This window comes from Corapipo altera, unplaced genomic scaffold (assembly GCF_003945725.1).
Source record: "Corapipo altera isolate COAL_440 unplaced genomic scaffold, ASM394572v1 239, whole genome shotgun sequence".
NCBI lineage: Eukaryota > Metazoa > Chordata > Aves > Passeriformes > Pipridae > Corapipo > Corapipo altera.
The window spans coordinates 3,672,187-3,697,982 of NW_020884938.1; the positions used below are offsets into that span (position 1 = coordinate 3,672,187).

General features: G+C 43.6%; 2 protein-coding genes across 24 annotated transcripts in view; both read left to right on the plus strand.

The window, feature by feature from the left end:
- The window catches only part of PPFIBP1 (PPFIA binding protein 1), a 96,772-nt gene extending 75,395 nt beyond the window's left edge, over window positions 1–21,377 (plus strand). For 11 of the 23 annotated variants that reach the window (XM_027660882.1, XM_027660891.1, XM_027660893.1 and 8 more), the window contains 20 exons: window positions 129–213; window positions 1,470–1,624; window positions 2,515–2,645; window positions 3,346–3,399; window positions 4,326–4,386; window positions 5,257–5,286; window positions 6,997–7,171; window positions 8,808–8,840; window positions 11,298–11,439; window positions 11,688–11,816; window positions 12,469–12,619; window positions 13,814–13,925; window positions 14,069–14,157; window positions 15,614–15,736; window positions 16,105–16,223; window positions 16,453–16,576; window positions 17,351–17,539; window positions 18,063–18,242; window positions 18,588–18,653; window positions 18,776–21,377. In XM_027660882.1, the coding sequence (XP_027516683.1) occupies window positions 129–213; window positions 1,470–1,624; window positions 2,515–2,645; window positions 3,346–3,399; window positions 4,326–4,386; window positions 5,257–5,286; window positions 6,997–7,171; window positions 8,808–8,840; window positions 11,298–11,439; window positions 11,688–11,816; window positions 12,469–12,619; window positions 13,814–13,925; window positions 14,069–14,157; window positions 15,614–15,736; window positions 16,105–16,223; window positions 16,453–16,576; window positions 17,351–17,539; window positions 18,063–18,242; window positions 18,588–18,653; window positions 18,776–18,862 (2,235 nt within the window). In that variant the 3' untranslated portion in view covers window positions 18,863–21,377. Of the gene's footprint in view, window positions 1–128; window positions 214–1,469; window positions 1,625–2,514; window positions 2,646–3,345; window positions 3,400–4,325; window positions 4,387–5,256; window positions 5,287–6,996; window positions 7,172–8,807; window positions 8,841–11,297; window positions 11,440–11,687; window positions 11,817–12,468; window positions 12,620–13,813; window positions 13,926–14,068; window positions 14,158–15,613; window positions 15,737–16,104; window positions 16,224–16,450; window positions 16,577–17,350; window positions 17,540–18,062; window positions 18,243–18,587; window positions 18,654–18,775 lie in introns of all 23 variants that reach the window. The other 12 variants (XM_027660898.1, XM_027660904.1, XM_027660900.1 and 9 more) reach the window with 8 other exon arrangements.
- A 1,140-nt stretch (window positions 21,378–22,517) lies between these two features.
- On the plus strand, window positions 22,518–23,741 carry REP15 (RAB15 effector protein). Its single transcript, XM_027660906.1, is given in 2 exon segments — window positions 22,518–23,038; window positions 23,041–23,741. Coding segments are annotated over 2 exon segments (720 nt in total). The 5' UTR covers window positions 22,518–22,935; the 3' UTR covers window positions 23,658–23,741.
- Window positions 23,742–25,796: the final 2,055 nt, after the last annotated feature.

Sequence of the window (25,796 nt, forward strand, 5' to 3'; positions counted from 1 at the left end):
TACTACAAAACCTCCCTGTCCCATCCACACTTCCCACTTCTTTTAGTCTCACAACCAGTTAAATTGAAGAATGTAGTTATTTGTATTTCTGGGGGAGGAAGCACAGTCACAACTTCCCTTTATTTTAGGATCGGAAGATCGAAGAGCTCCGGCAATCTCTGAACAGGTACAAGAAAGTTCAAGACATGGTGATACTGGCTCAAGGTAAAAAAGGTATTGTACAACCAAAAAAAATTAAACTCTGCCCTCATTAAAACTCCAGGTGCATTGTGGTAGGGAGCTTAGCTGGGAAACTGAAATGGTACCTGTAATTTATACCATAACACGGTCCATTCCATATGTTCCAAGACTGGTGGAGGTTTCCAGATCCAGCAGCTTCTGATCCCTTGAGGTGATAAATGTTGAGCTGGTCAGAAGTTTGAGTTTGTTTAGGACAGACATGGGCTTGTGGCTTTTGTTGGCTGTGCAGGTGTTGGAGGTGGATCCATCCTCCATCTCCCTCTCCATCCTAGGAGAGGGATGCAGGAGCCCCCAGGGGTCCTTTCAGAGAGTAAGGATTGTCAAAAGCTGAGGAGTGAGGAAGCAAAGTATGTATTTTTGTGGGGCTGAGTGTTGGAGGGGTAGCAATTTTTGAACAGGTACTGTTTTTTCACACCTTCAAACACAGGAGGGTATTAGAACAGACCTCGAGTCTCTGGGAACTGTGTTTTGGGGTCACTTCACAGAGCATGAACAGAGATTTCTGGCAGTGAAAACTGGGCAAGAGAGGTTTTGGCTGTGAACAAACTTTGGCTTGTGTTTGCTTCAGGTCTTTGGCAACGAGTGTGAGATTTCTGCTAACTTTGTAGGAAGCCTTGGTTGTCTTTAACAACCAATCCAAGGCTTTGGCAGGACCAGCACAGTTCAGGAGCAACGCTGGGAGCAGAGGATGCTGGATGGGCTTCAGCATGAATGGAATGAGACACACTGAGTTTGTGGCAGGCTGCAAACACCATGTAGGCTGCTGCTAGCCCACTCTTGAGCAGTGGGCTCCATTTCTCCTATGGGTAACTTAGAGATAACAGAGAGACAGCTTAAATTGCAGGCAGACTTGACCTCCTGATCTTTTCCTAGTGAATAAGGGAAAAGAAGTATTTAGTATGAAATTCCAGAACATGGAGAGGAAATAACTACTCCAGTTTATTCAACTTGTTGAAAGCAATCCCACTAAATGCCCTGAGGGCATTTGCTGGAGTTTTTGCTGTTGGTCTATGTTCCTCCCTCTGTTCCAACTCATCTGTGTTGTGGTGGTTGGATTGGGAAGCTACACTGGCAATGACTTCCCTCCCTCTATTGTGGTCTGTCCTAAGAAAACCCAACAACCAAATCCTTCCATTTTTGACCCATAAATGACTGCACCTTGCATGGGCACAAGGGTCATCATGTATCCAGAAATAAAGCCAGCAATTTTCCATGTTCTCTCCCTTCAGGCAAGGAAAGTGACGGTGAAGACTTGAATTCAGGGTCTGTTTCCACGGTTTTACTGGACACACCAAGTCTGACTGACCCAGAGAAAAGCCCATCCCCAACCCCAGTGACAGCATCTCCAATCCACGATGAGTTTAATGTGAATATTCATGAAGAGGTGTCTTTTTTCCTTCCTCATTTAATGCCCTTGGTCCTGGAAAATCTTGTTTGTGCTGATTTCATATTGCAGATGCCAAAACTCAAGTTTCTGAAAAGACTTCTTTTCCGGGTTGCAGTTTGTAGTAATGTCTCATATCCTTTTGGAGAATGTAGTTTTCTTGTGAAAGCTGTTGAGGAGTTTGAATTAAGTTTATTTTTCTTAATCATCAGATGGGATCGGTAGACAGTACATAGCTGTATTTGCCATGAGGATGGGTCTAAACTTCTTTTCCTATCAAACATATAGAAATTAGTTTTCATATCAAACACAGCTATTTTAGGAGCTATATTTGGCAGGAACTTGAAGGAAACAAGTAAATAAGCAGGACTTATTTAATATATCCTGTCATATTTATTACATTATTGCATCCATGATAAGTATGTTGTGGTCCAATATCTGATTTTTGCAAACAGATTTTCCAGTAATAAAACTATAGATCTCTTCTCTTAGAAGTCTGAGTCAGAGCAGGGTCTTGACTTACATGAATACACTATGAAGAAAATTAAATTAAATTGAATGTTTAGCAGTTTTTTGGTATTCTCTGAGTGGCTGAGGACAAGTGTAAACCTGAAAAGTGAACTACCCTTCATGGTGTCTGTGGTAGAGACAGATTCAGGAGGCAGCCTTGGGAGATTTTTGTCTGTGCTGTAGCTTATCTGTGCAATGATTCATGTTTTATCTTCAATGCCATCTTTCAAATAGTAAATCACTGTATTACAATAGAAAAAAACCTTTCAAAACCTTATTTCAGACCCTCCTTTTCACAGTTTATCTGTTACTCTTTTTTCATATATGACTGCTTCATTTCAGCTCAGAAGAGTGTAACACATATCCTTCATCCTTTTCAGAACTCCTTACAGATCCACACCAGTATTTTACAGATTTCAATTCCTTCTTTTTCATCAACATCCAAGAGCTCAGAAGCTGATGCAGAGAGAGTGAAAACACAGCCTAGGCCAGATCCTGCAAGTGAAATGAGGTATTATTATGGTTTCCATGCATTTTTCAATTGTAAATCCAATATTCTGGGATGTTTAATGAGGTTAATAATCTGTAAGTGACTAAATTGTCAAGACATTAAGTCAGTTAAACAAGGCTGGCATTCATCTGAGTAGCTGTAGCAAACTAAGCTAATGTTCATGAAGTGCAATGGTTAAATCCTTCTCGGTAAGCAAGGAGTGGCCTTCACCTTCCACCAACATTTCTAATCCTGCACCCTCCTTGCCCTGAGAGGAGATGGAAAAGCACCCCAGACTCACACCTACGCAAGGGCTGTGCTTGTGTTTTTCTACTGGCTCCAAATCCCTGGCTTTATATAAAGGAGTATCAAATACTAAGAACCCAGAGGCAGGAAAATCTTATTGACTTTAAACAATCATCATCTTAGTGTGAAAAATCACTGCAAGCCCAAGTTGATGTGGGATTTTTCCATTCCAGTCAAGGAAAGCATCCTGTCCAGAAGACCAGCTTGGCTTGGTTTCTGCTGTGCCTCATGCAGCTTATCTTTATCTTGAGCTCACCTTTGTCCTTTATCTTTCACAAGACTTGCCAACCTGAAGGGAATATTTGCCATGTGTTAGTATCATAAGAGCTGAAGTGAAAGCACAATTAAAGCAGTCTGAAATGATGGGATTTCTGTCCAGCAAAATATTTTTCCTGTATCTTCTTTATTTTTACAGTGAAGGAAGATCAGCAGGTTCCTCCCCAGAAACTCATCTGTGTGATAGTCCAGTGTAAGTACCATAATCAAAACTGTTTAGGAGACATATATTTATATATGACTGTCAACTTGAAAACCCCAACACCCCCCATATTTTACACACACATGCAAACACGTCAACTAATTCCAACAAAGAGGAGATTTAGTGATGACGGGTTTCTGCTCATGTCCTGAGCTTTCTTGATCATTACTTTCCAGTGCTTTGTCTGTGCACAGTTACTTTCTGTTACATCAGTGGTAGACTGTCAGTATACTCTGAAATTTATAGTTTTCCACAGTACACACACATTTGATTTGCTTTTTTCTTTTGATAGTGGGGGAAGGGTGATGAGTGGATTAGAATGAGAAAATAAAAGCCCCATTCTGCTCCTCTTGTGTTGGTGTAAGTATAGGTAACTTTATAAAATTCAGTGTTTCTCCGAATTTATATGTGGTTATGAAAAAACTTTAATGGTAATTTTCTTTTCAACCAGACTTGAGCATTCTAGACTGTAAATCCCACCAGAAATTGTGGGATATCTGGTCCTAAATGGAAAATAGAACCGAAGTTAAAATACTAAAACACTCATACTTGGCTTCTCTAAGGATTAAATTAGTCAAAAGGCAGTTGCTAAAAATACTGTTTTTCATAGCTTTTGTTTGTATCAATTCCTTTGCCTGTGTAACTTCTGCTTGTGCTTCTGAAAATATGATGTTAAATAAGAAACCAACAAAATCCAAAGGTGGGTATTGTGTCACTGAAGCATCATCATCAGTAATTATGGTGTAATTAAATTTTGTGGTCTTTGATTACTGCATTGATTGTCTTATTTCAAAGCATCGTTGGTTTTAGTGTATCTCAGCATGTTTACAGTGCTTTCTTTAAAGCTGGTTCCTGTGTCTCAATTTTAGCAAATTTAATTTCAATAACTTAGCTTTGTTTTTATGTCGTTGTCCCAGAACTTCCTCGCTGCAGAAGTCCAGCAGTCTGAGCAGTTTGAGGAAAGAGCCATCCGAAGTGGTAGGTTCGGCCTCCTCCTCCCTCCCATCCCCTTAGGAATGGGAGTGACATCTCTGTTGTGGCAGTGACCCCATGGATGCTCTGTTATCACCTTCTGGGAAATCCTGAGTCAGAGCAGAGCTCGTCATGTGTTAGCAATGGTCACATACATGTGACATCTTCCAGAAGAAAATAAGTCCCACTACCCCTTCCTACTTGAATAATTTTGGAAGACCATGTAATTAATGCATTATAAAATCCAGTCTGGGCTGACTATGTTTTAAGGTGGTCAGGAACAAAAATATGAGCCGTTACATGTCTCGCGATAGCTTCAGTTTAGGTTTCTCTAAGTGACCAAAAGCAGCAAACCTCCAGCAGTGCCATCAAATCAGGGTGATTCATGTGCTCTTTTGTGACAGCCTGAACTCCTAGAGAGAGAAGCTCCTGAATTCCCTGACACCTCCTGTGTCTGACAGCATAGGAGGGGTGTTGACAGGAATGAAAATGTAACCAAGATTTTATAATGAGAGCTGGAGTTTATGGGTTGGAGGTTTTTGGTTCTTTGCTTGGACAGCCAAGGAGTAGAGGATGTGGATGTTTCTACCCTGTCTGATTCCTCTTTGGGTCCTCTCAGACTTAACATTCTGCATATCCCTAATTATGTGCACAGCTAATCCTTCACAAAGTAAACGAAAGCAACTTCCATGTCAGCTCACTGACCTCAAAGACAGCAAGGATTAATCTGTGTGAAATACAGCTCCGAAGAGATTTATTTTGGGGGAAAAAATGTGCAGGGAAGGGTATTTAATTTCAGAATTTAACTCATAATGAATTGAATGCTGGCTAGAAACCATAGCATTTTAAATGTCTGTCTTAATCTTTCCCAAACAGGACAGAGACCCTGCCCAGAAGCCAACAGAGGTAACAAGTGTGTGCCTGTACATGGAGGAACAGGGGCAGTGAGTGGGTGGTGAAAGACTCCGTGATGTGAAATGACCACACACAGTTCCAAAGGGGGAATATGCTGCAGAAAGGATAGTGTGGAGTCTCTGAGTGTCATCATCACCTCAGTGTCAGTGCTTAATGTCGCACCCTTGCCTCCTCACACATGGATTATCTTCCAGTCTGTCTGAGCTTAAGGTTGCCCTCCAAGCTAATGTTTCCCCCACATATTCTACCACTAGATAATTAGCAAAGCTAACCATTAAGTATTTTACTGACTCTGTAATTACCTTTGATTAGTGTATCTTTAAAACCCTTTGGATTTCCCAATTGTTTCTGTGAGTAGGAAACTGTGTTTCTGTGAGTAGGAAACTGTGTTTCTGAAAAGACTGTCATTGCAGAACAGTTACCCCTTATGGCCACAACCTGCATTTGTTACCTATAGGAAGACCTGAGCAAGGATGACAGACCTCAGATACCACTTGTGGGGTGAATGCTGCATTGATTCAGCAAAAGCCAAAGGATTGTATTTGGATTGTGAATGGGTTTTCTTCCTTCTTCTTTTTTAAAGCAACTGAAACAACCAGCAAAGTTAAACTACTGCTTTAAATTGGTTAACTGGAGTGTCTGCTGTCTCTCCTGGCGTTTATTCTCCATGCCTGATACATAATTTCCTCTCAGTTTTGGCAGGAGACATCATCAATTCATCCATTAATTCAGCAATTGCAGAGCAGTGATGGAAAGAGCTCTGACATTTGGCAGAGAACTGATATACCATGAGTGTCTTGCCTCTCTGCTTCCCACTGCCCCTGCAGCTCCCAGTGGGGGAGGCAGAAATCCTGGAGAGCTGGAAAAGTTCAAAACCTTCCACGACTGTATTTTACCTTTTCTATACCTTTGAGCCAAGCTTGCAGAAAGTGAGGAACATCTTAAAGAAGACAGGTTACTCTTAGCAGGTAGTGATAGTAATCCTGGGTCCTGAACATGTGTCATGGTTAAACTCCAACTGAAAACAAAGTACCAGGCAGCTCCTCCTCAATTCCCTCTCCCTGCCCTCTCTGCCCTGGTGGGATGGGGAGGAGAATCAGGAGAAAAAAAGGAAAATTCATGGGTTGAGATAAGAACAGTTTAATAATTGAAACAAAGTAAAGTAATATAATAATAACAGTAATAAAAGGGAGAGAAAGAGAGAGAGAGACAAATGATGCGCAATGCTGTTGTTCATCTCCTGAGCTACGATGGGCTCCCCTTCCAAGTAACTGGGCATGGTGTTCCATAGCATGGAATGTCCCTTTGGTCAGCTTGGCCATGGATATCCCTTTGGCCATACTCCCTCACAGTTTCTTGTGCATTTCCTCACTGGCAGAACCTGGAAAACTGAAAATTCCTTGACGCAGGGTAACCCCTGCTCAGCAACAACCAAAACATCCATGTGTTACCAACACTGTTCTCATCTCGAATCCAAAACACAGCTACTAGGAAAAAATGAGCTCTATCCCAGCTGAAACCAGGACGACGTATTCAAATGAAGATCTTGTTTATGTTTTTCATTGCGGATTTTACATTTTTTTTCTTGTAGTAGCACATGAGAGGGACTTCCCAGGTTTTCTGTCAACGGTCACTGTGCAGTCCCTCTCAAAAGGCCTTTTGCAATTCCCTTATATTAAATCTTTATTTCCCTAACTTAAGCAGGTTAAACCTCCTGTGGAAGGTCATAGTTTTGCAACCCTGCCCCCGAAGTCTCCCTCTCATGGTAGCACGGCAGATGAGGACAGTTTTGGTACCCGCAAGGCCAGATCCTCTTTCGGCCGAGGCTTTTTCAAGATAAAGAACAACAAGAGGACTGCAAGTGCCCCTAATCTGGGTAGGTACCATGCATCTGCATGCAGATCCTGTGCATTTTCAAAGACCTTAACAACACCTGTAGCTTTCTTAAAAAGCAGGAAGGCCAGCCTTAGTCTCGCTGTGACTTTGTGGTATTTTTCTCAGTAGGATGTTTAGGAAGTATCAAACAGCAAGAAAAAAAAGCACTGATGTGATGAAGTGTTTGATCTGGTTCAGCTTCTGCTATGATGTTTCCCCTGGGACCTTGCAGGGGGTTGCTGCTGTTTTGAAATACTGGCTGTCTGGCAGTAGTTCACACGGGATTTATGGGCTTTTTTCTCCCCTAGCTCCATCCTCAGTTTATCTTTCATAAGGTATTTCATATGTGCAGACATGGAGCAGCAACACTTAGTCTTCCCCTTTATTTTTTTTGTATTTAAGCAGCTTTGCAAAAGGGATGGTGACAACAGCAACAGGATTGGCAAGTCATTCAAGCCCAGGTAGATTTTTGAACTATAATGGAGGGGAGTTGTTTTGGTGTTGTCATTTGGTGACATTTGCATATGACAAAGAAATAAAATGTTCTGCTTAATGCAGAAGTTGTTGTTGCCATCACCTGAAATCCTCCTTACATGTACTGCTCTGCTGTAGCAGTCTTTCCTTTAACACTGCTGATGCTTTTGAGAACGCACGCAGGATCACTCTTGAGAATGCAGAAAGAATCATACCTTGCAGAATATATCTCCTAAGGAGTCTTTCTGCTGTGCCTTTTGCAACCGGACTTGTCTATCTTGTATTGGCCTTTTTAGCCACCAGCGCGCTTGTAACAAACGTGGGTAGAGCCCTTTCCAAATCTTCGTCCGTGAAACCTAGCCATGATGTAGCAGTCCTTCCACTGTTGTGATGAAAGCATCCATGAGTCTTGACATTCAATCTACTGCCAGTCACCTAAAGTTTTAGTTTCTCTCTTGCACCAGATTTAGGGATTTAGCTCTCTCTTTCAGAAACCTGAAGGGGGATAGTTTCTGCTTTGTTGCGCAGAAGTGTCTCCTGTTCTTACTTATCCCAAGACAGTTTTAGACTTTTGTTCAAAGCAAGTAACATACCCACACATTGATCATACATTGCCCATATTTTCCTGTGACACACAGCCTGGGAACTTGCTAGCTCCCAGTCTGTTCTGAGGGTTAGACTCTTTGCTTTGGTTTATTTAATGTGTGCTTTTGTGAGATCACCTGTTTCATCCTGGAATCAATGTGTCTAACAAAGCGGAGCGCTTGTGGCTGTCGTAAAGGATTGGAAGATGGGTCATGTAAATCAGGGCCCTGTGAATTTGCGTAAGTTATTTATGTTATCCAGGTCTCAGTGCTTCCATCAGCTGCTGTCCAGATATTTGCCACTGCGCAGGAGTCACACTCAGCCCTGAGTGTGTCCTGGAGCAGGTGACCTCACTGCACCGAAGTGACTGCACAGAGCTCTACTCCATTTCCTTTCTGGGCAAGGGGATTAGCAGTGGATTGGCAAATTAGCAGTGAATTCGGCATTCGTGTGGTGCCTGTGTCTCATGTACCTCCCTCCCTTTGTCTCGTATTTTGTTGACTTGTTCTGAACTGTGTTTTCCCTTGTCCCTCTGCGTGTTCCCTCCTGTTGTGTGTGCCTTGTTTGGATCTATGAAGATCGCAGTCGAAGTGCAAGTGCACCTACCTTAGGTACAGTAATCCTGCATGTCTTGCCTCTACCAGCCCTGGGCTGTGGCTGCTGCTAATGGCTGGTTATGGCCACACACTCCTCAAACACCAACTACACACAAGAGCTCTGCACCCAGACTTCTTCCCATCACTAAAAGGAGTTGTCACGTAACATCTGCCCTCTGCTAAAAGTCAGCTGTGCCATTTCTCAGTGGCTGCTACTAATGAGAGAGATTGCGGGTTAATTTGCCATGACATTGAGCCCAAAGTTACCCACAGACCCAGGGAGCAGCTGAGAATCAGTGGTGTTTAAATGCCAGAGGCACCTTGGTGCTCCCATCTGTCCTGGATCCACTGGAAGAGTTTAAAGAATGGGGAAGTAGGGAATGTGGGAATGGCCTGAAGCTGTGTCAGGGGAGGTTCAGGTTGGATATCAGGAAAAGGTTCTTCCCCCAGGGGGTGACTGGGCACTGAACAGGCTCCCCAGGGCAGTGGGCATAGCACCAAGGCTGACAGAGCTCAAGGAGTGTTTGGACGACGCTCTCAGGCACATGGTGGGATTGTTGGGGCTGATCATTGCAAGGCCAGGAGTTGAACTTAATGATCCTTGTGGGTCCCTTCCAACTCAGCATATTCTGTCATTCTGTGATACTTCCCAGGCATTCATTTAGGGGAATTCCAGGGGGAAGGGTGAGTAGTTCCTCTTCTAAGGTGTAGTTATATTTATTATATAATAAAAAGCGAGAAATAATTGGGTCAGATGGTGAAGGAGCCATTCACAGAATGAATAAAAACCAGTCTCGTAATGTGAGCCTTCCCTGAATGGTTCTGGGTGGTGAGCCCTGCAGGGCCCTGCCTTAGCCAGCAGAGCTGTGTTGGTTGGGGTGGTGGTGCAGCCACGCAGGGTGTCCCTCACTGACAAAGGGACCAAGTGATCTGAGCCCTCTCAGTTTCCCATGTGTGACCCCTTAAGTGTCAGCTGTCCCAAGATGTAGTGTCAGTGCACCAGAGGGAGCCAGGAATGAGGAGCAAACATGGCAATACCCGCAAATCTCTGCTACTAATGTACCCGACCTTGTCCTGGTATTCTCTCTCTAGAATGCTGTTTAAATGTGTTTTTTTCCTAAACTAGCACTTCATCTTACACAAGTAAGCAAAAACCACGAATGCCACAGCCTGATTCCATGTTAGTGCTGTCTCCCACTGGCAGGATCCTTGTGTTCCATAGTGGTCAAACTGAAGTGCCTGGAAAGAATCTTTTATTTGACCTTGATGCTTCACTGCAAGGTTTGACATCTGAAGCATCAGTGGAAAATGGGACATGTTCAAATGTATTCTGGTTGAATCATCTAAACTTCGCCCAGCAGAAGGACCCACTGGCAGAGCCTAAATGTTTTTGCTAGTCGTGCTCTGCCTTGATTCATTGTTTGCTTCCCTTCTGGAAGTCTGAGAGTCCATTTCAAAAACCACTGATGGTCATTTAATGGTCATTTAATTACACAGCCATGTTAAAAGATGGTAGAAGTGATCACAGGCCTGACTGTCAGCCTGCTGCAGACTGCCTTGCCACGACTGCTTCATCTGAACAAGCTCATACTGTCACTGTTCCCCAGCAAGTCACTGCCATAAACTCCTCGTGGTAGTTTTATTCAGCTGTCTGGCACTTGCTGGCACACCTCTGCTTGTGTAGCCTAGTAGATATTGCAGTTCTTTTAGTTTTCTTTTTAAATGCTCTTAAAATTGGTTTTTTCTCTGTTAGTTTAGCTTTTGTGATGACTTTCCCTTTGGGGACAGGAACCCTCAGGTTTGTTGTTGTAGAAAGCAGCTACAGATCAAAGATTTAATGGTTTTATAGTGGGTGATAATGTGTGGGGTCTCTAATCAGAGGTGCTTTGTGCATCACTCAGAAGATCTGGTTCAGACAGAGCCTAAACTCCCTGATGTTCCTCTGCAGAGGAACAAAATATTCCACAGTTTGCAGAAGTGAGGGGAAAAGGGCCTTTCCCCCAGAGCAGGAGTTTTATTGCTGGAATTTCTTTGCCATAGGAATGAAATACTGCAGGTTATTGGGAAAGATGTCTACAGGGAAATTATTTGGTTTTCTGTGCTGTGGAGAATCCTGGTTTTGTTCCCTGCCATGGCACTGAATTGTTTCTGGGCATCCATGTGCCTTGGCTCTGTCTGTGAAAGGACTGTAGGAGCACTCCCTGAGGAAGAGTAAACTTGGGATTTAATTGACTGATTGATTAAGGAGGTGTTTTTTGCCCACCTGGTGCAGAGCATTGCCTTGGAACGTTACCAGCCAGGCCCACGAAGGAGGATACATGTTGTTTCTCCTAAATTTTCCCATCCCTCTTTGCCCCATTTTCTTAATATGGTGGCTCTCAATAATTTTAGTAGGAGTCATTCCCAAGTTCAGGAGTGTGTCTGTACAGTCCCGCACAAGTGGGTCTTGACAGAGATGTTGTTTTCTAACAGCTGAGACGGAGAAGGGATCTGCAGATCACTTGGATCTGGCTGGCTTGCCCCCCTGCCCAAAGGAAGCAGATGGTCTACAGATGACACCACCTTCTCCAGATTCCAGGAAAAAGGCCAGGGGGATCAAAAAGTTATTTGGAAAGTAAGTAAAAGATGGGAGATGACCATTCTCCAGAGCTGGGGTTTGCTGGGAACACATCTTCCCTTCAACATGTGGCTCCATAATTTACTGTCCCAAGAGCAGGAGCCTGTGTAGCATTTTAGAGAAGTAGCAGCAGGTCGAGGGCAGGTGGAAGAAGAGCTACAAGCCCTGTAGGAGATCTTACCTACATTGATTGCAGTTGCCTTGTCCTTAGCCAAATGTGAACATGCTTATCTCCTTTAAACCAGGCTTAGGAGAAGTCAGTCTACCACCTTCAACCCCGACGACATGTCCGAGACTGAGTTCAAACGAGGAGGGACGAGAGCAACAGCGGGGCCACGGCTGGGCTGGTCTCGAGACCTGGGGCAGTCCCACAAGTAAGACAAGTGGTGCCAAGTGTGCTGGGGCTTGACTTCCCAGCTCAAAGGAGAAGCTCAGTGCCAAACATTCCCTCTCCTGGCTCTCCTTTGAGAGGTGATCTTTGTGGGGTTTGAGGTTGGGTGGGTGGTGGGGTTGTTCTGAGCTGCAGGAGTGCAGCTTCTTTGTTCTGATTATATTTTCCATTTTACACAGAGGAAGGAGCATTTGCTACATACAAGTTGATCAGCCTCTTTGCCTTTAATTGTTACAGAATTGTTTTGTCTGTTTTCATTGAAGCAGGACATGAGCCCTCACGTGGCAGTGACAGATACTCCTCCAGTACCTTTCCTGCTGCCCTTCCAGGGATTAAAGGCTTAAGTGAAGCATTATGGTCTCTCTTTGGGGTTTTAGCCATGCTAGGCAGCAGAGGTGGTTGGTTTTGGTAATATTTATTGTGATAGTGGCAGCAGATCAGCAGCAATTAGCACTTCATGGTGCTGATGATTCCGAAGGAAACACATATTCTTCCTCACAAGCTGGCCACGATGCACGTTCCCCCCCAGATATTGTCCTAGCTCCCACAAAATATGAATTAGACTTAGATTTTGGCTTTCTTGGAGATTTGAGGCACAGGATTTATTAGTCTTTTTTTTGGTGAATTTTCCACAGTGAGCTGGACATGCCGTTCGCAAAGTGGACAAAAGAGCAGGTTTGCAACTGGCTCCAGGACCAAGGGCTTGGCTCCTACATAAATAATGGCAGGCAGTGGATACTGTCTGGGCAAACACTCCTGCAGGCTTCTCAACAGGATCTGGAAAAGGTGAGAAATACTAGAACCAATCCTTTCAGTTAAAGGTACAAAAAAAATTGCTGTTTCTTTGTGTGTAAATCAGGTGCACCTAGTAAAAAATGTAAACAAGGTGAGTTTTCAAAATAACTGTCATGTGCAGTGATGCCAAATCCATTTCTTTCTGGTTGAAGTTTTGTAGAAATTTAATGCTCTGGAATGAAGGTAATAATTACAAATATGTTATTTAACTTCATGAAGCGTGGATGTATCAATTGACTATGCCACTTTCTAAAAACAGGTATGTGAGAGTGCCTCATTATCATATGGATTTGTAGCCCTGATTCATGGTACAGTTGTTTTATGCCTGTGTAAGAAGGGTGTAAAAAGTTTATGGTTTGTTCTGATTGAATTTCTGCCCACTTTATACAAAGAGAATGAGGATTTGTTACACACAGGTTGATCAGTTGATGTTTCTAATTGTTACAGAATTCTTTTTCTTTTTTTCTAAAATGAGGAACACAAAAAAAAGGTCGATTCATTTTATGCTTCTAATCCACAGTATTCACTACAGTTTGAATTTCCACCTCTTAAAAAAATCACTCTCCTCATGAAATAGTAAGCCTGTTTACTCAGTTAGGTAGTTACACTACAACTGGAATAAGAAAAGTGTGATGTGAACATAATGAGTTGTAATAGTGTTATCAGAGGTAACATTAACCAGCAAGCACTAGTGAAAGTGTGTATGGGATTAAAGAGATCCTGGAATGTCTGCACTTGCAGCTAAACTGGAAAAGGTGTTATGCCTTTGGAAGCATTAATGAATTTCAGTAGTGCCTGGGACCTTCATGTGCTCTTAACTAAATAATTCCTTTAACCCTACCTGCCTAAATGGGAAGGTATTTTTCTGAATGCTAACACGGGTTATATTGTGGGATTTTTTTTTGACCTGTTATCAGAATACTGTGACTGACATTTTCATACAATTTGGAATCCATCACTTCTTGAAATTAATTTATGATTAATTAACCCACCACACCACCAGGCCTTTCCCTAGTGCTGAACATGTGTTAAAATGATGCTGATATTCATCAAATAAAAAACACACCTGCCAGGTCAACAGCAAGTGCTGTGTACAGTGTGACTCTCTGGAACCCTTTGGAATTCAGCAGAAGGAGAAATAATACAGTATTGTCTCTAGATTTGCTGCTTTCCTTCCTCTCACAGGAGCTTGGGATAAAGCACCCATTGCATCGGAAGAAGCTCCAGCTTGCTCTGCAGGCACTGGGATCTGAAGAGGAAAACAACCATGGCAAACTGGATTACCACTGGGTTACCAGTAAGATTTTATTCCGTGCTGAAGCAATGTCTTTAGATGGGGGTTCCTAATCATGGCTAATTTGGGGCTCAGAAGGTGGGAAACACCAACTGGTGCGGGTAACTTGGCTCCCACACTGACAGCAGTGTTTGTCTCTGCCTCAGGGTGGCTTGATGACATTGGCCTCCCCCAGTACAAGACGCAATTTGATGAAGGGAAGATGGACGGCCGAATGCTCCATTACATGAGTGTGGTGAGTAAATGGCTTCTTTTTTTTCCCCTAACATCCTTTCCATGTTCTTAGTTTGTCCCCACTGAAGACCAGGTGAATGGTTCATTAATCAGGACTTCCAACTTTTTGGGTGATGGCTGGGAGGAGGCTGAGGGAGGTCAGAGGGTATGCCAGAATTCCCTATTTGTCCATGTGCTTCATTGCAGTGTTTAAAGGGCCCCTTCAAACTGTAGTGGGAGTCCTGTGTTAAGCTAATACTGATAGCTGTAACCTATAGAAAACAGTTACTACTACTCACCTGCAAGTATCTCCTGTATTCTTTCCAACTTCAGAGATACTGTCTTCACACAATCTTCAGGTGGAAGAGCAAACTTTCTAAGCAAGAACTCAGACTTATGCATGAGAAATGGGCAGGGTTTGCACACAAAAGTGTGCAGATGCTGTGGTTACTGTTCATATTGTTATTAATTAATAGAAGTAGGTGGAATTTTTTTTCTTCAGTGAACAAGCATTCTATCTGCTTACTTATTCATGTGGATGCTTAGGTGAAGAAAACCCAAGCAATTTCCTTTGAAGAAAATTGCAGTTTGAAGAGCCAACTTGTTTAAAAACAGACTACACTTAATAGCTTTTGCATTTCAAAGTGAGATTCCTCCCCACTCAGACCATTTCAGTCATATGTTAAATACTCACTGCTTTAATGATGGGATTTAGTGCTTATTTCCTTTAGTTTTTTGAGTTCAGACATTAATATAAAAGTAGGAGGCAAATTGTTTCTTCTGCTTAATTCTTGGAAATGTGATGCCCACAGGCTCCATTGAGCTTGATCTTGCGTTGGAAGACTTTACTACCAGTGTTAAGTGGGTGAGGATTGACTGCAGATAAGATACAGCATGGGCTGTATAAGTAACGGAATTAGTATTATTCAAGAGTCTTTTTTGTATTGAAAAAGGAGAAAAAGTAATAGGTGGACAGAGGAAGGACATGTAGCAGGAGCTTTGTTTTTTAAATGGATATTCTTCCTATCACTGCCCTTTAATTGTGGATATTTTTAGACAGAGTTTAACCATCAAACTATGACAACAGATTCACTGTAAACAACCACCTAAATATGCAAATTATGAAACTAATACTTGTTAAGATCTTGTAAAGTTACCCTGCCCCAAAATTAATAACAGTAACTGGAAAGCAGTCCCTGAGGATATGTCATCTCACCCTGTCCCCTCCTTGTTGCTCCATGTTTCCTGTACTAAGCCCTGTGCCCCGTGTGAAGAGCATCACTCAGGAGGTCATACGGTGCAACATGGGGAGCTTTTGTTTTGGGACAGATGGTTTGCTACTAATCACCTGTCTCACATATTAAAATTTTACCTCTGATGTGTCAGATGTGCCCTTTTCAGCCAGTCTCCTCCAGTCAGATGCTGGTTCCATGAATAAGCACATTTATGTTTATTAACTCCTCCTTCCTCTTTGACAGGATGACCTGCTGTCCTTGAAGGTTGTCAGTGTCCTCCACCACCTCAGCATCAAAAGAGCCATCCAGGTGCTGAGAATAAACAACTTTGAGCCCAACTGCCTGCGCAGGAGGCCATCGGATGAGGTACTGCTTTACCCTGAAACTGTGGGGGGAAATCCTTTAGGATTTTATCCCTAATGTTTCTGATTGTTCCTGCTCTGCTTTCTCCTCCTTCCTATTTCATTCTGTTTCATTTTCAGTTCCCTTTTTCTCATGTTGCCTTTCCAGCCTCATGCTCTGACATCACTTTATTTCCTCCACCTGCCCTGACCCCAGACTCATGTCCCCCTTGCCAAGTCTCCTGCTTCTCTTCCAAGCCAACAGCTGGGCTGTTTTGGCCCAGTGTCTGATGTGCTGTCTGGAACATAAATCATCTTGAATTCAGTGCACTGCTGCCATGAGTCTTGTGTAACTTTGGCAAATTGATGGCAGTGTCAAAATTTTCTGTGTAGGAGGAGCTTGGCCCTGTTACCAGATGGGAGACTGCTACCAGTTTGTTTTGGAAGCAGCAAAGGCTGGATAGGGCAATGGATGATGAAACAACCCAGACTCTTGGATTTAGATTCACAATGTGTATCTGCCAGAACAGCACAGCAGCTCGTGGAACCAGTTGCTGAAGCTTAAAACATCCCCATCCCCATCTTAGAATTGCTGCAAGGTGGCAATCTAAAAAGATTTTTTTTTTTCCTGAAAGTGCAAAGTGGGATTGCATTCCTGAAGAGAATGTTTCAGTAGAGATTTGGGCTGGGATAGCTGAGTTGGGATGTCTCCTAACCTGCCCATTCCTCCTGTTCACAGAGCAGTGTCACCCCTTCCGAGGTCACCCAGTGGACCAACCACCGTGTGATGGAGTGGTTGCGCTCCGTGGATCTGGCAGAGTACGCACCCAACCTGCGGGGCAGTGGTGTGCACGGAGGACTCATGGTAAGCTTTTGGGATGGCTTGTTCCTTGTTATTTAAAAATGAAAAAGTGGTTAAGAATCACCAAAAGTTCTGACACTGCATTCACTGCACATGTCTCGTCTTCTTGTTCTACTTCATAAGTAGCAACATTTATTCCTCTATGGTTTAAAGGATGTGAATGTCTGTGGCACAATTAGTATGGTTTGGTAATGTGTATTCCCCTCACAATTTAATTCTGGTATGGCATTCTCCACCTCCTGTCCTCTGATCCTGCACACTGGTGGTAAACAGCCACTGTCTGCCTTCCCAAACCTGGATATGGTTTTCTTTTAGGAGGGAAGCTTGTTACTTCTGTAAAATTTGAGATTTCAGTGTTTTTAATTGCTCTGGCATCATATACTCCAGACAAGAGATTTATAATTACAGAAGTTTGTTATGGTGATTAAGAGTTAATACCCTGCTCCAAAATTTTGTCTATTTTCCATGATTCCTCTGGCTACCTTGTCCAGAGTTAAAGAGGATGGCAGGCAAACATTCTGTGGCAGCTTCACATATTGCTTCAGTTAAGGGTGAATTTATCTGTTCCTTTCTGCTAGTTTGTTTCTGTTTGTGAAGGAAAGCCTGGAGGTAGCATTTTGGGAATCCTTTCTCTAGTTAACTCTCTTTTCTCTCTCTTCGTTGTACACTTTCTCTAAAATACAAAAACTCCCAAAGTAGGGAATGACCAAGCTGATGTCCTTGAGACTTCATCAGATAGTTGCTGTCTTCAGCTCAATTCTGTGGTTTGATTCATAGGTTTTGGAGCCTCGTTTCAATGTAGAAACCATGGCACAGCTGCTGAACATCCCCCCGAACAAGACGCTGCTGAGGCGGCACTTGGCGACTCATTTCAACCTCCTCATCGGGCAGGAGGCCCAGCAGCAGAAACGAGAGGCCATGGAGTCCCCAGACTATGTCCTCTTGACAGCAACTGCCAAAGTAAAGGTTGGTCACTTGTTCTGAACCATGTGTGAGGTTCCAGGATCTCCAGTGTGCTGGTTTTGGAGGGCACTTCAGTAAGGTCTGAGAAAAGGGGCGGCTGGTTCCTAAGGAAAGAAGGATGAGAGAAGGACCTGGCAGATTTGGGTTTGACACTTGTGTCTGCCATGAACACACCACACCTCAGCGTCTCCTGTGCACAGATAAGAGGTAGCACTCGTGTTGTCCTTCTGTCTGTCCTGTAAGGTGTTTGGAGGGAGATTGTCTCCTACTGTTTATAGGCTCATGGTCTAATGTAGTGGAATTTTGACCTCATTTTAGATCCTTTAAATGGTGTTTTCTTAACAGTGGTACAATAAGAGAACACACATTGTCCTTTCTGCCATGAATTTCTGCAGTTTGGAAGATCTGTTTAGGAGACAAGTGGGGTTTTGGCCCTTCATCATTGAAACATCAGTGCAAGAGTAGGAGATCTGTTAATTATTAGCTGATTCTCTAACTTCGTGTCAAATTTCTCTTCACTTTTAAGCCAAAGAAACTTACCTTCAGCAATTTTGGGAGCCTGAGAAAGAAGAAGCAAGATGATGGGGAAGAGTATGTGTGTCCCATGGAGCTGGGGCGGGCATCTGGGAGTGGATCAAAGAAGGGCTTTAAGCCTGGCTTGGATATCCGAGTATATGACGATGATGATTTGGACAGGCTGGAGCAGGTAAGCCAGTTCTGGCAGTTTGGAGTCCCTGCCGTGGCAGGACAAGGGGGAATGGCTTCAAACTGAAAGAGAGGAGGTTTAGATTGGATATTAGGGAGAAATTCTTTATTGAGAGGGTGGAAAGGCCATGGCACAGGTTGCCCAGAGAAACTGCCCCATTCCTGGAATTGTTCAAGGCCAGGCTGGATGGGGCTCTGAGCAACCTGGCATAGTGGAAGGTGTCCCTGCCTGTGGCAGGGAGTTGGAACTGAATGGTCTTTAAGGTCCCTTCCAATGCAAACCATTCTATGACTATGACGCAACTAATTTATTATTGATTCATTGTTCATTCTCTGATTTTTATAGATGGAAGATTCAGAAGGGACGGTGAGGCAAATAGGAGCGTTTTCTGAAGGCATCAACAACTTGACAGTAAGGCTTAAAAGTGGTGACTGAGGGTCTGTGGAGTAAGATCTGTTTCTCTAAGATAGATATAAACCCCTTGGCAGACATAAATAGGGTCAACCTTCACTGTTCCCTCGTTTCCTTTTCAGCACATGTTGAAAGAAGATGAAATGTTTAAAGACTTTGCGACCCGCTCTCCCAGCACCAGTGTAACAGATGAGGACTCCAATGTTTGATGGTAACCACCAGGCACCGGCAAAGGCTGACTTTCCTGTGTGCAGGAGCATCATCATTTGATGTGATGGGCAGCAGATAATGTACATTACAATTGCTCTTGCTTCTGTTTGTTCAAAGGAACATTGTGGGGTGGAGAATTTTAAAGAGAAAAGGAGATTTAAAAAAAAAAAAGGTGCCTACTCTAAAGTTGCCATAAAAGCCACCCAGACACTGGTGAATGGTAATCATTTTAACTCTATTTAATGTACAAACTGGTGATATGTTTCAGAGTGTTGCATTTAAATTTATGTGGTATGATAGTGCTCTTTTTTGCTTATTCATGGTCCCAGATAATTCTTTATACTGTTTGAAAGTAACAGAAGGTGTTAGATAAAAGTACTGAGTCTGTAGATATCGTGCATCAGCTTTCTCTAGGCTCTCAGCTGAAAAATAGAAGTTACTGCTCCTTTTCAAGTGCTTTTGTTTGGCACAGATACCAGTTCTGCCCTTCCTACAGTATCCAGTGTAGGATTTTAGTCATCTGTGCCCTGCGTAAGATGCCTAGTAGCTCTTGACTGTTGCTCTTATTTTTATACTGTTTTATAAAAAAAAAAAAAAGAAAAAAGAAGTATATGAAGTACATATAAAAGCAAAAATTTAAATTTTGTTGTGAGATAGAGTGATGGAAAGTTGAAGGTGTGTGGGGAAAGGGGAGAAGGTTGTAAAAAAATTATGCCAGTTTGCAGACCAGCTGGTTACTGGAAAAGGCAGGCTGACCTTTGGAACTGTTTGCTTTCGTTGCTTTTTACTAAGTGCGCAGTTTAATGATCTTCCATTTGGGATGAAACAATTCTAAAGCACGTTTTTTCTAGCAGTGACCTGTATGAAAACTGCACATTTTAAAATGTCTTCTCTCTTAGTCCCAGCAGCAGTAGTTAGAACATTCAACAAGGTTGTTAACACTTCTGTGACTTAAAAAAATCCAGTGAAGTTGAGAGTACTCCCTGCATATGGAAGGGATGTTTCTGTGCTATAACTAACGTGAAGATGGTGTAGTTGCAAAAAACCAAAATAATAAAGTTATATAGAGAAATGTATAGGAAATATATTATTTCATATTATTAAACCTAAGGTGGGACTTTTCCTCCAAAATTCAAATATCAAACATGTTCCTCATTAAAGCACAACTCTGCTTTTGAGGATAATCAGGTTTTAAAGTTCCGAACTAGCCAGTGGAAATCTCATGTATCGTGAGCAAACAAAAAGAAAACCCAAGTAACTTTTTATTACAGTGGTTGTTTGTATGGTGTTGAATGTTGCATGTATTGTGGCACAATGGCATGAAGCTGCTTTGCTTTGTAAAGGCAAAAAAAAAAAAAAGTCCAGCTGGAAATGTTCCTTGCAGTGGTCAGTGGTGTGTTGCTTTTCCAAGCATTTGTCACTCGTTTTGTTGCTCTCTGTGCTGGAAGTGAGATGGTTCCTGGTGTGGAACAAGGGATTTTAGGTTTGTGCTGACTGTGAGGATGTTCATAAAACAAAGCTGGGAAAGGAAGAAAGGTTCTTTCTGGGGCTTCCAGGGAACTCCCATCAGATGCTGGGGTAGATCAGAGACATATTCTGGCATTTATATTCTTGTGACCTGATGACCTGGATCTTCGAAGGATGTGCAGGGGAGGTGATTGTTGATGTTCCAGGATGAAAAATTTTGATTATTGATGTATCAAGATGAAAAATCTGATGTGGACAGGTTGCGTTGTACATAATGGACACTACCATTTTTGGTAACTGGAGCCAGGCAAACAATCCATGAAGTCTCCATAATATACTTTTTGCTGCTTACTTTTTATCTACAAACAGATCACAACTGATGCTTTAGTCAACATTCCTGACTGGTTCCTGTGCACGAATAATTTGCTGTTATTTCTTCCTCTGCAGTCTTGGGGGTGTTTGAGCTGTTTTATTTGGGCAGAAATACCACACTGTGTAACATGCAGATGGTTGGGATGTGGATTCAGGCCTCACTTCCTGTGAATGCTCTGCAAAATTGTTATTATTTACACAGAAGTTGAGCATAAAACCCTGTGGAAGCACTGGGAGAATGTGGTGCAGGCTTCCAGGCAAAATTCCTCCAAATTGCTGGCTGGTGAACAGGACTGGATATCCATAGGGGGGAAAAAAGTGACACAATACTGTGTGTGGAACTAGGCACAAATATACTCTCCAATGTCTCTTCAGTCCAGTGTTATCAGTGACCGCAGGGATGGTTTATTTAAGTCCAGTGTAAGCAGAATTCTGCTCCAGACAACCCTTTCCTGCACTTGCCAGCTGTCAGCCAGGTCGTCCCCTTGGAGCTGCCTATCATCTGAACCTGCATTGTTTTATGGGGTGGGAATATGAGAGCAAGTGATAAAGTCAGGAAGTTTTCGTGTGTGCGCCCTTGATACCGTCAGGGTGTTTTCATTTGTGTTTGAAAAGGGCAACATAACTGCTGTGTATTGCCGTGTGAAATCCAATAAAATCTGTGGAAAATGCCAAGTGTTTCTGAAAGCTGGTTCCCTTTTTCCCCTTTAAATTTTCTTAGGAAGCTTGTTTTGTTCTATTTAAAAACTGACAGAGGGAAAAGGGGGAAAATCACACATTTTTTGTTGACTCATTAGTTTGTCAGTAATGCCTGTAGAAGAGCTCAGCTAACAGCTAAGAAATCAACTATCCCAAAATGTTTTAGTTACTTCTGAGTCCAGATTTGAACCATCTTAGGTTGTTTGGTATGGTGTGATGAGAAGGAGCTTCACCATTGCTCAGTGTCCTCTGGTCCTTCTTGCTGTAAAAAAAGTGTCTCTGTGGTTCCAGGTGTTGTTCCCCTCAGCAGTCAGGAGCTCTGGCTGCTTTGCTAACAGGAGCTGAGCTTCTCCAAACTCCAATTTTGTTGCTGTGGTGCAGGTATAAATGATGGTCAGTTGCTTTGCTCAGTGGAGCCTGGATAATGGGTCGGAAAATGCAGAACCCTCGTCTCATGACCATCACTGCCGTGGTTTTGTTCATCAGTTCAGTGTTTCAGTGGGAACACTGAGTATAAACACTTTGAAACTTAGAGTATAATAAGCTTCTATCTGTTTGTTTGCAGGGTAGAGGGAAAGACAGATATTTTTCAGTTAAGAGCCTATGGAGATTAAACCTAGCTTTTTTCTGTTCGCTTAAAGTACATATTACACTTAGGAATGGAGAACTAATCCAGAAAAACTCTTCTGATTCCCATCCACAAGGTATTGTTGCATCCTGGCTTTAGGAGAGAAGTTGCACTTGCCCTACCTGAATGCTTTTTATACCTTGCACTGCTTTGTTGTTATGACTGTTCAGTGCAGATTTTATACTTCACCTCAGCACTTTGGAGTTTTCATTTGCAGCAAGAGCTTTTTGTTTGTAGCTGTATTTGATAGTTGTGCATGGGTGTGCATTGACTGACTGAGCTTCCTTGAGATAATCCAGTTACAGGCAGCAACAGCAGGAGCTTCTTAGTTGGGCCAAAAGTCCAGCTGAGTCTGTGTACATTGCCATGGGACTACTGACAGGAGCAGCAGGTAATCCTGGGATACAGGCAACATCCCATCAAAAATGGATCACATCATTTCAAGTACCCTGTAGCAGTATTGAGGGTTGGATGCATCCCCTTCTCTGGGTGCTTAAAAGAAAAAGGTTGTTTCATCTCAAGGAAACACCCAGTAGTGCTAATAAAATGGCTTCTCTGTAATAGTCCTAGAAAGGAGATCAAAGGAGATAAGATCAGACTGGAGGGAGATAACATCAGCCAGAATGGTGCCAGAATTAACAATAAGGAAAACAAGCACAGGTCAATTCAGTAGGTATGAAAGTTGCTGGGCCTGTTGGGCTGGTTGGTGCTCAGTCAGCTGTGGAGAAACACACCCAGGAAGAAAGCCTGTTTGCCCCATGGGCTCACAGAGCTCAGCTCTGCCGCTGCCACCACTGTCACCTGGAAAGCAGCAGGTACCCATGTGCATGATAAACAGGTCTGGCTGAGCCCAGCACCTGCAGAACCTTTGTTGGAAAAGGAAGGGACTTCCACAAGGCTGTCTGCATGTGGAAACGACCTCCTCTGACACAGAAAATGGGCCAGAAGGTCTCCCAGGAGGACAGCCAGGAGGACAAGGCTGAAACTCTGCTCATCTGCGAAGTATTCAGTTCCACGCTTCTCAGAGGCTGAAGGACTATCTTGGTTTTGTGGATCCTCAGAGCAAATTCCAGCCAGCCACAAACACGCTGAGCGAGATCTTTTTGGTCAACTTCATCAGCCTCTGCATGGAGAAGGGAGCAGAGGAGCTCATTGTGACCAGCAAAATGACCAGGCAGCAGTCCTGCCTCTTCGGGGTGGACTGGATCTAGACTCCGTTTGGAGCTGACAAGCACGCTCTACAGCTGGCAGAGCTTTTCTGTGCGGAAGGCGGCCCCGCGGAGGAGGAGGAGGAGGATTGCTGCTGGGAAGCCGCGCTGGCAAACGACTGCTTCCAAAACATGAGCCGGTTCGGGAAGTTGGCAGAGTTCTGCCGCCTGGTGGGGCAGGACTGCCTGGGCTTGTTCGGCGTGTTCGGCGTGCCAGGGAAGCCCCAGGACATCCGAGGAGTCCTGCTGGACAGTATTGCCAGGGAGGAGCAGAAATGCCGCCTGTCGGGCAGGAACGCGCTGCGGCAATTTGTGACCAGCACTGACAGAACCCTGCCCACGAAGGACATGCTGGAAAACTGCCTGGGCACAAACAGTGGGCTGAGGGAGGTGGGCAACGTGTACACAGACTTTGTGTAAACAGCAGAGGCAGTACAGGCTGTGTGAGGCTCAGCTCTGCGTCCCTCTCTTTTCTCCTCACACGCCATTCCCCCCACCTTCTTCTTCCCCACCTTCCCCCCCACCCGTCGCATTCCCTGAGCTCCTGCAGGAGCCAGGCTGAGTCAGTCTCTCCAGATTTTAAAGCAACAGGACAGGCCTGCCAAAAAAAAAAAAAAAGTGTTTATAGAAGGCATGTCGTTTTTCCAGAACATTTTGTTCACCAGACATTGAGTCTTGGCTGGAGCTGGTGAAAGGTTTATCAGCCAGATCCTTAGGGAGGTCCTGGTAGATTTGACTCACGGCCTTTGTTTGGTGTGTGGCAAATTTTTTTCTGTACTAGGAGGGTGAGTCTGTACTAAAGAAAATGTTCTGGTGCTGGCCAAAGTGTAGCACTGAGTGTGAAGGACAATACCAGGGCTCAAAAACGCTGGCTAGGAGGAGGCAGCTGGTTCCCAACTAAAAGGAAAAGCCCCTTCCAGCACTAGAAATTGGCTCTGTGAGAAACCTGTTAATTACCTGCCCGCTAATTGGTGCCAAGCTCTGGAGGGCCTTAGAGCTGTGAGCAAAAAGCAGGGCTGGGGCCAGCTGCAAAGTGTTTTCTCACTGAGTGGCTGTGGCAGGGCAAGGTGTGGCAAAAGGCAGGGGCAAGGAAAGTAAAGGAAAGGCAAGGAAAACTTGGAAAAAAACAAGCAGTGGGGACAAAAACCAGGCCTGAGGTGGATGGGAGTTTTTACTTTTCAGAGGCAGCTCCTGACCACTCAAGCAGAGATCAAAAATCTGGAGGAGGCAAGAGTATTTCACTTGGAATTTGTTTTCAGAGGCTTAGGAGCCGATTGTGTTTATGGACTTGATTTATTCCATTTCCCTCAGCTTTTAGTGGACTAAGTGAGGCTCTTGGATCGTACAGTTATAATTACTTTCTCTCAGCCCCTGTTAACCAGTGAAGAAGGACCTGATCCATTTCCAAACTGGTAAATTCACTTTGTTTACAGCTGTCTGAATAGTGTGGTCAGTGCAAAGCTCCTCTGCCTGTAGTTTCCTTATAATTTCAGTCACTTTATTTAACAGAACAAAAGGAATTTTGAAAGCTCATTCATCTTTTACTGTTTCCTATTTGAATTTTAAGATGGGGGTAGCTGCAAGGACTAAGAAACACAGGCTGTTACTTGCACTGCCATTAAAAAAGAGCCTAAAGAGGCTGAGGCATCAGTGCTTCAAGTGTTTGCAGCAGAGGAACTGAAATAAGACCAGAGAACTGTGGAATTTTTGATGAGTCACAAACAGAGCTGGGGATGGAGAATGGAGTCCTTTCAGTCCTGGAATAACTTGTTGAGATACAGTGGTGTCATTGTATTTTGTGTGTGTGGCTGGGTTTGGTGGGATGGAGGGGACAGTTCTAGTGTGTTACACAGACAACCTGCTAGGGGGATATGTGCAGGGAGAACCTCCAGGATTCAGCAGGATTGGTCAGTTGATTTTTTTCCTGTTTAAACCAAAAGAACAATCAGTACTGGAGCAGGATTGATTGTTTTGTTAAAAAAAACCTGCAGAAAAGCTTTCTTTCATGTTAAATTAGTGTGAGTTCAGCTGTTCAGCTCTGTAGGAACACTGGATCTGTGAAAACTGCTTGGGCTTTTGGATCTTTTGCATGCCTTTGAAGCACTGGAGAGGGAAGGGGAAAATCAAAATGCCTGTGTAGAGTTTGAACCATGGGAGTTACGCATTTGGGCAGCTGCTGATTTATGTCCTCCAAAGGAACTCTGGTCCCTCAGAGATGTCCCTGAGGCTTGGTGTTTTATTTTGGGAGCTGGGGTGGCTGTGCCATACTCAGCTGGTCCAGAGCCCTGGCCAATTCCCAGACCCAGGTGCCTGAGCTTAAACCCACAAGGCAAACAGGCAAAGAATGGTGAAGATGCACCACAGAGCATTTAACCCTGTAAATCTGACCATTCAGCCAAGCTGGAGCCTCAGCTCAGGTGACTCATAGCCATCCCCTGGCTCCTGCAACTGCACATGCTGATAGACCAGGTAAGGTGCAGCCCCCAGCCAGTGAAAGCCCACGGGAATTTCTGTAATAAATAACATCAGGAAAAGCCAAGTGAAGGGGTTGGGTTGCTT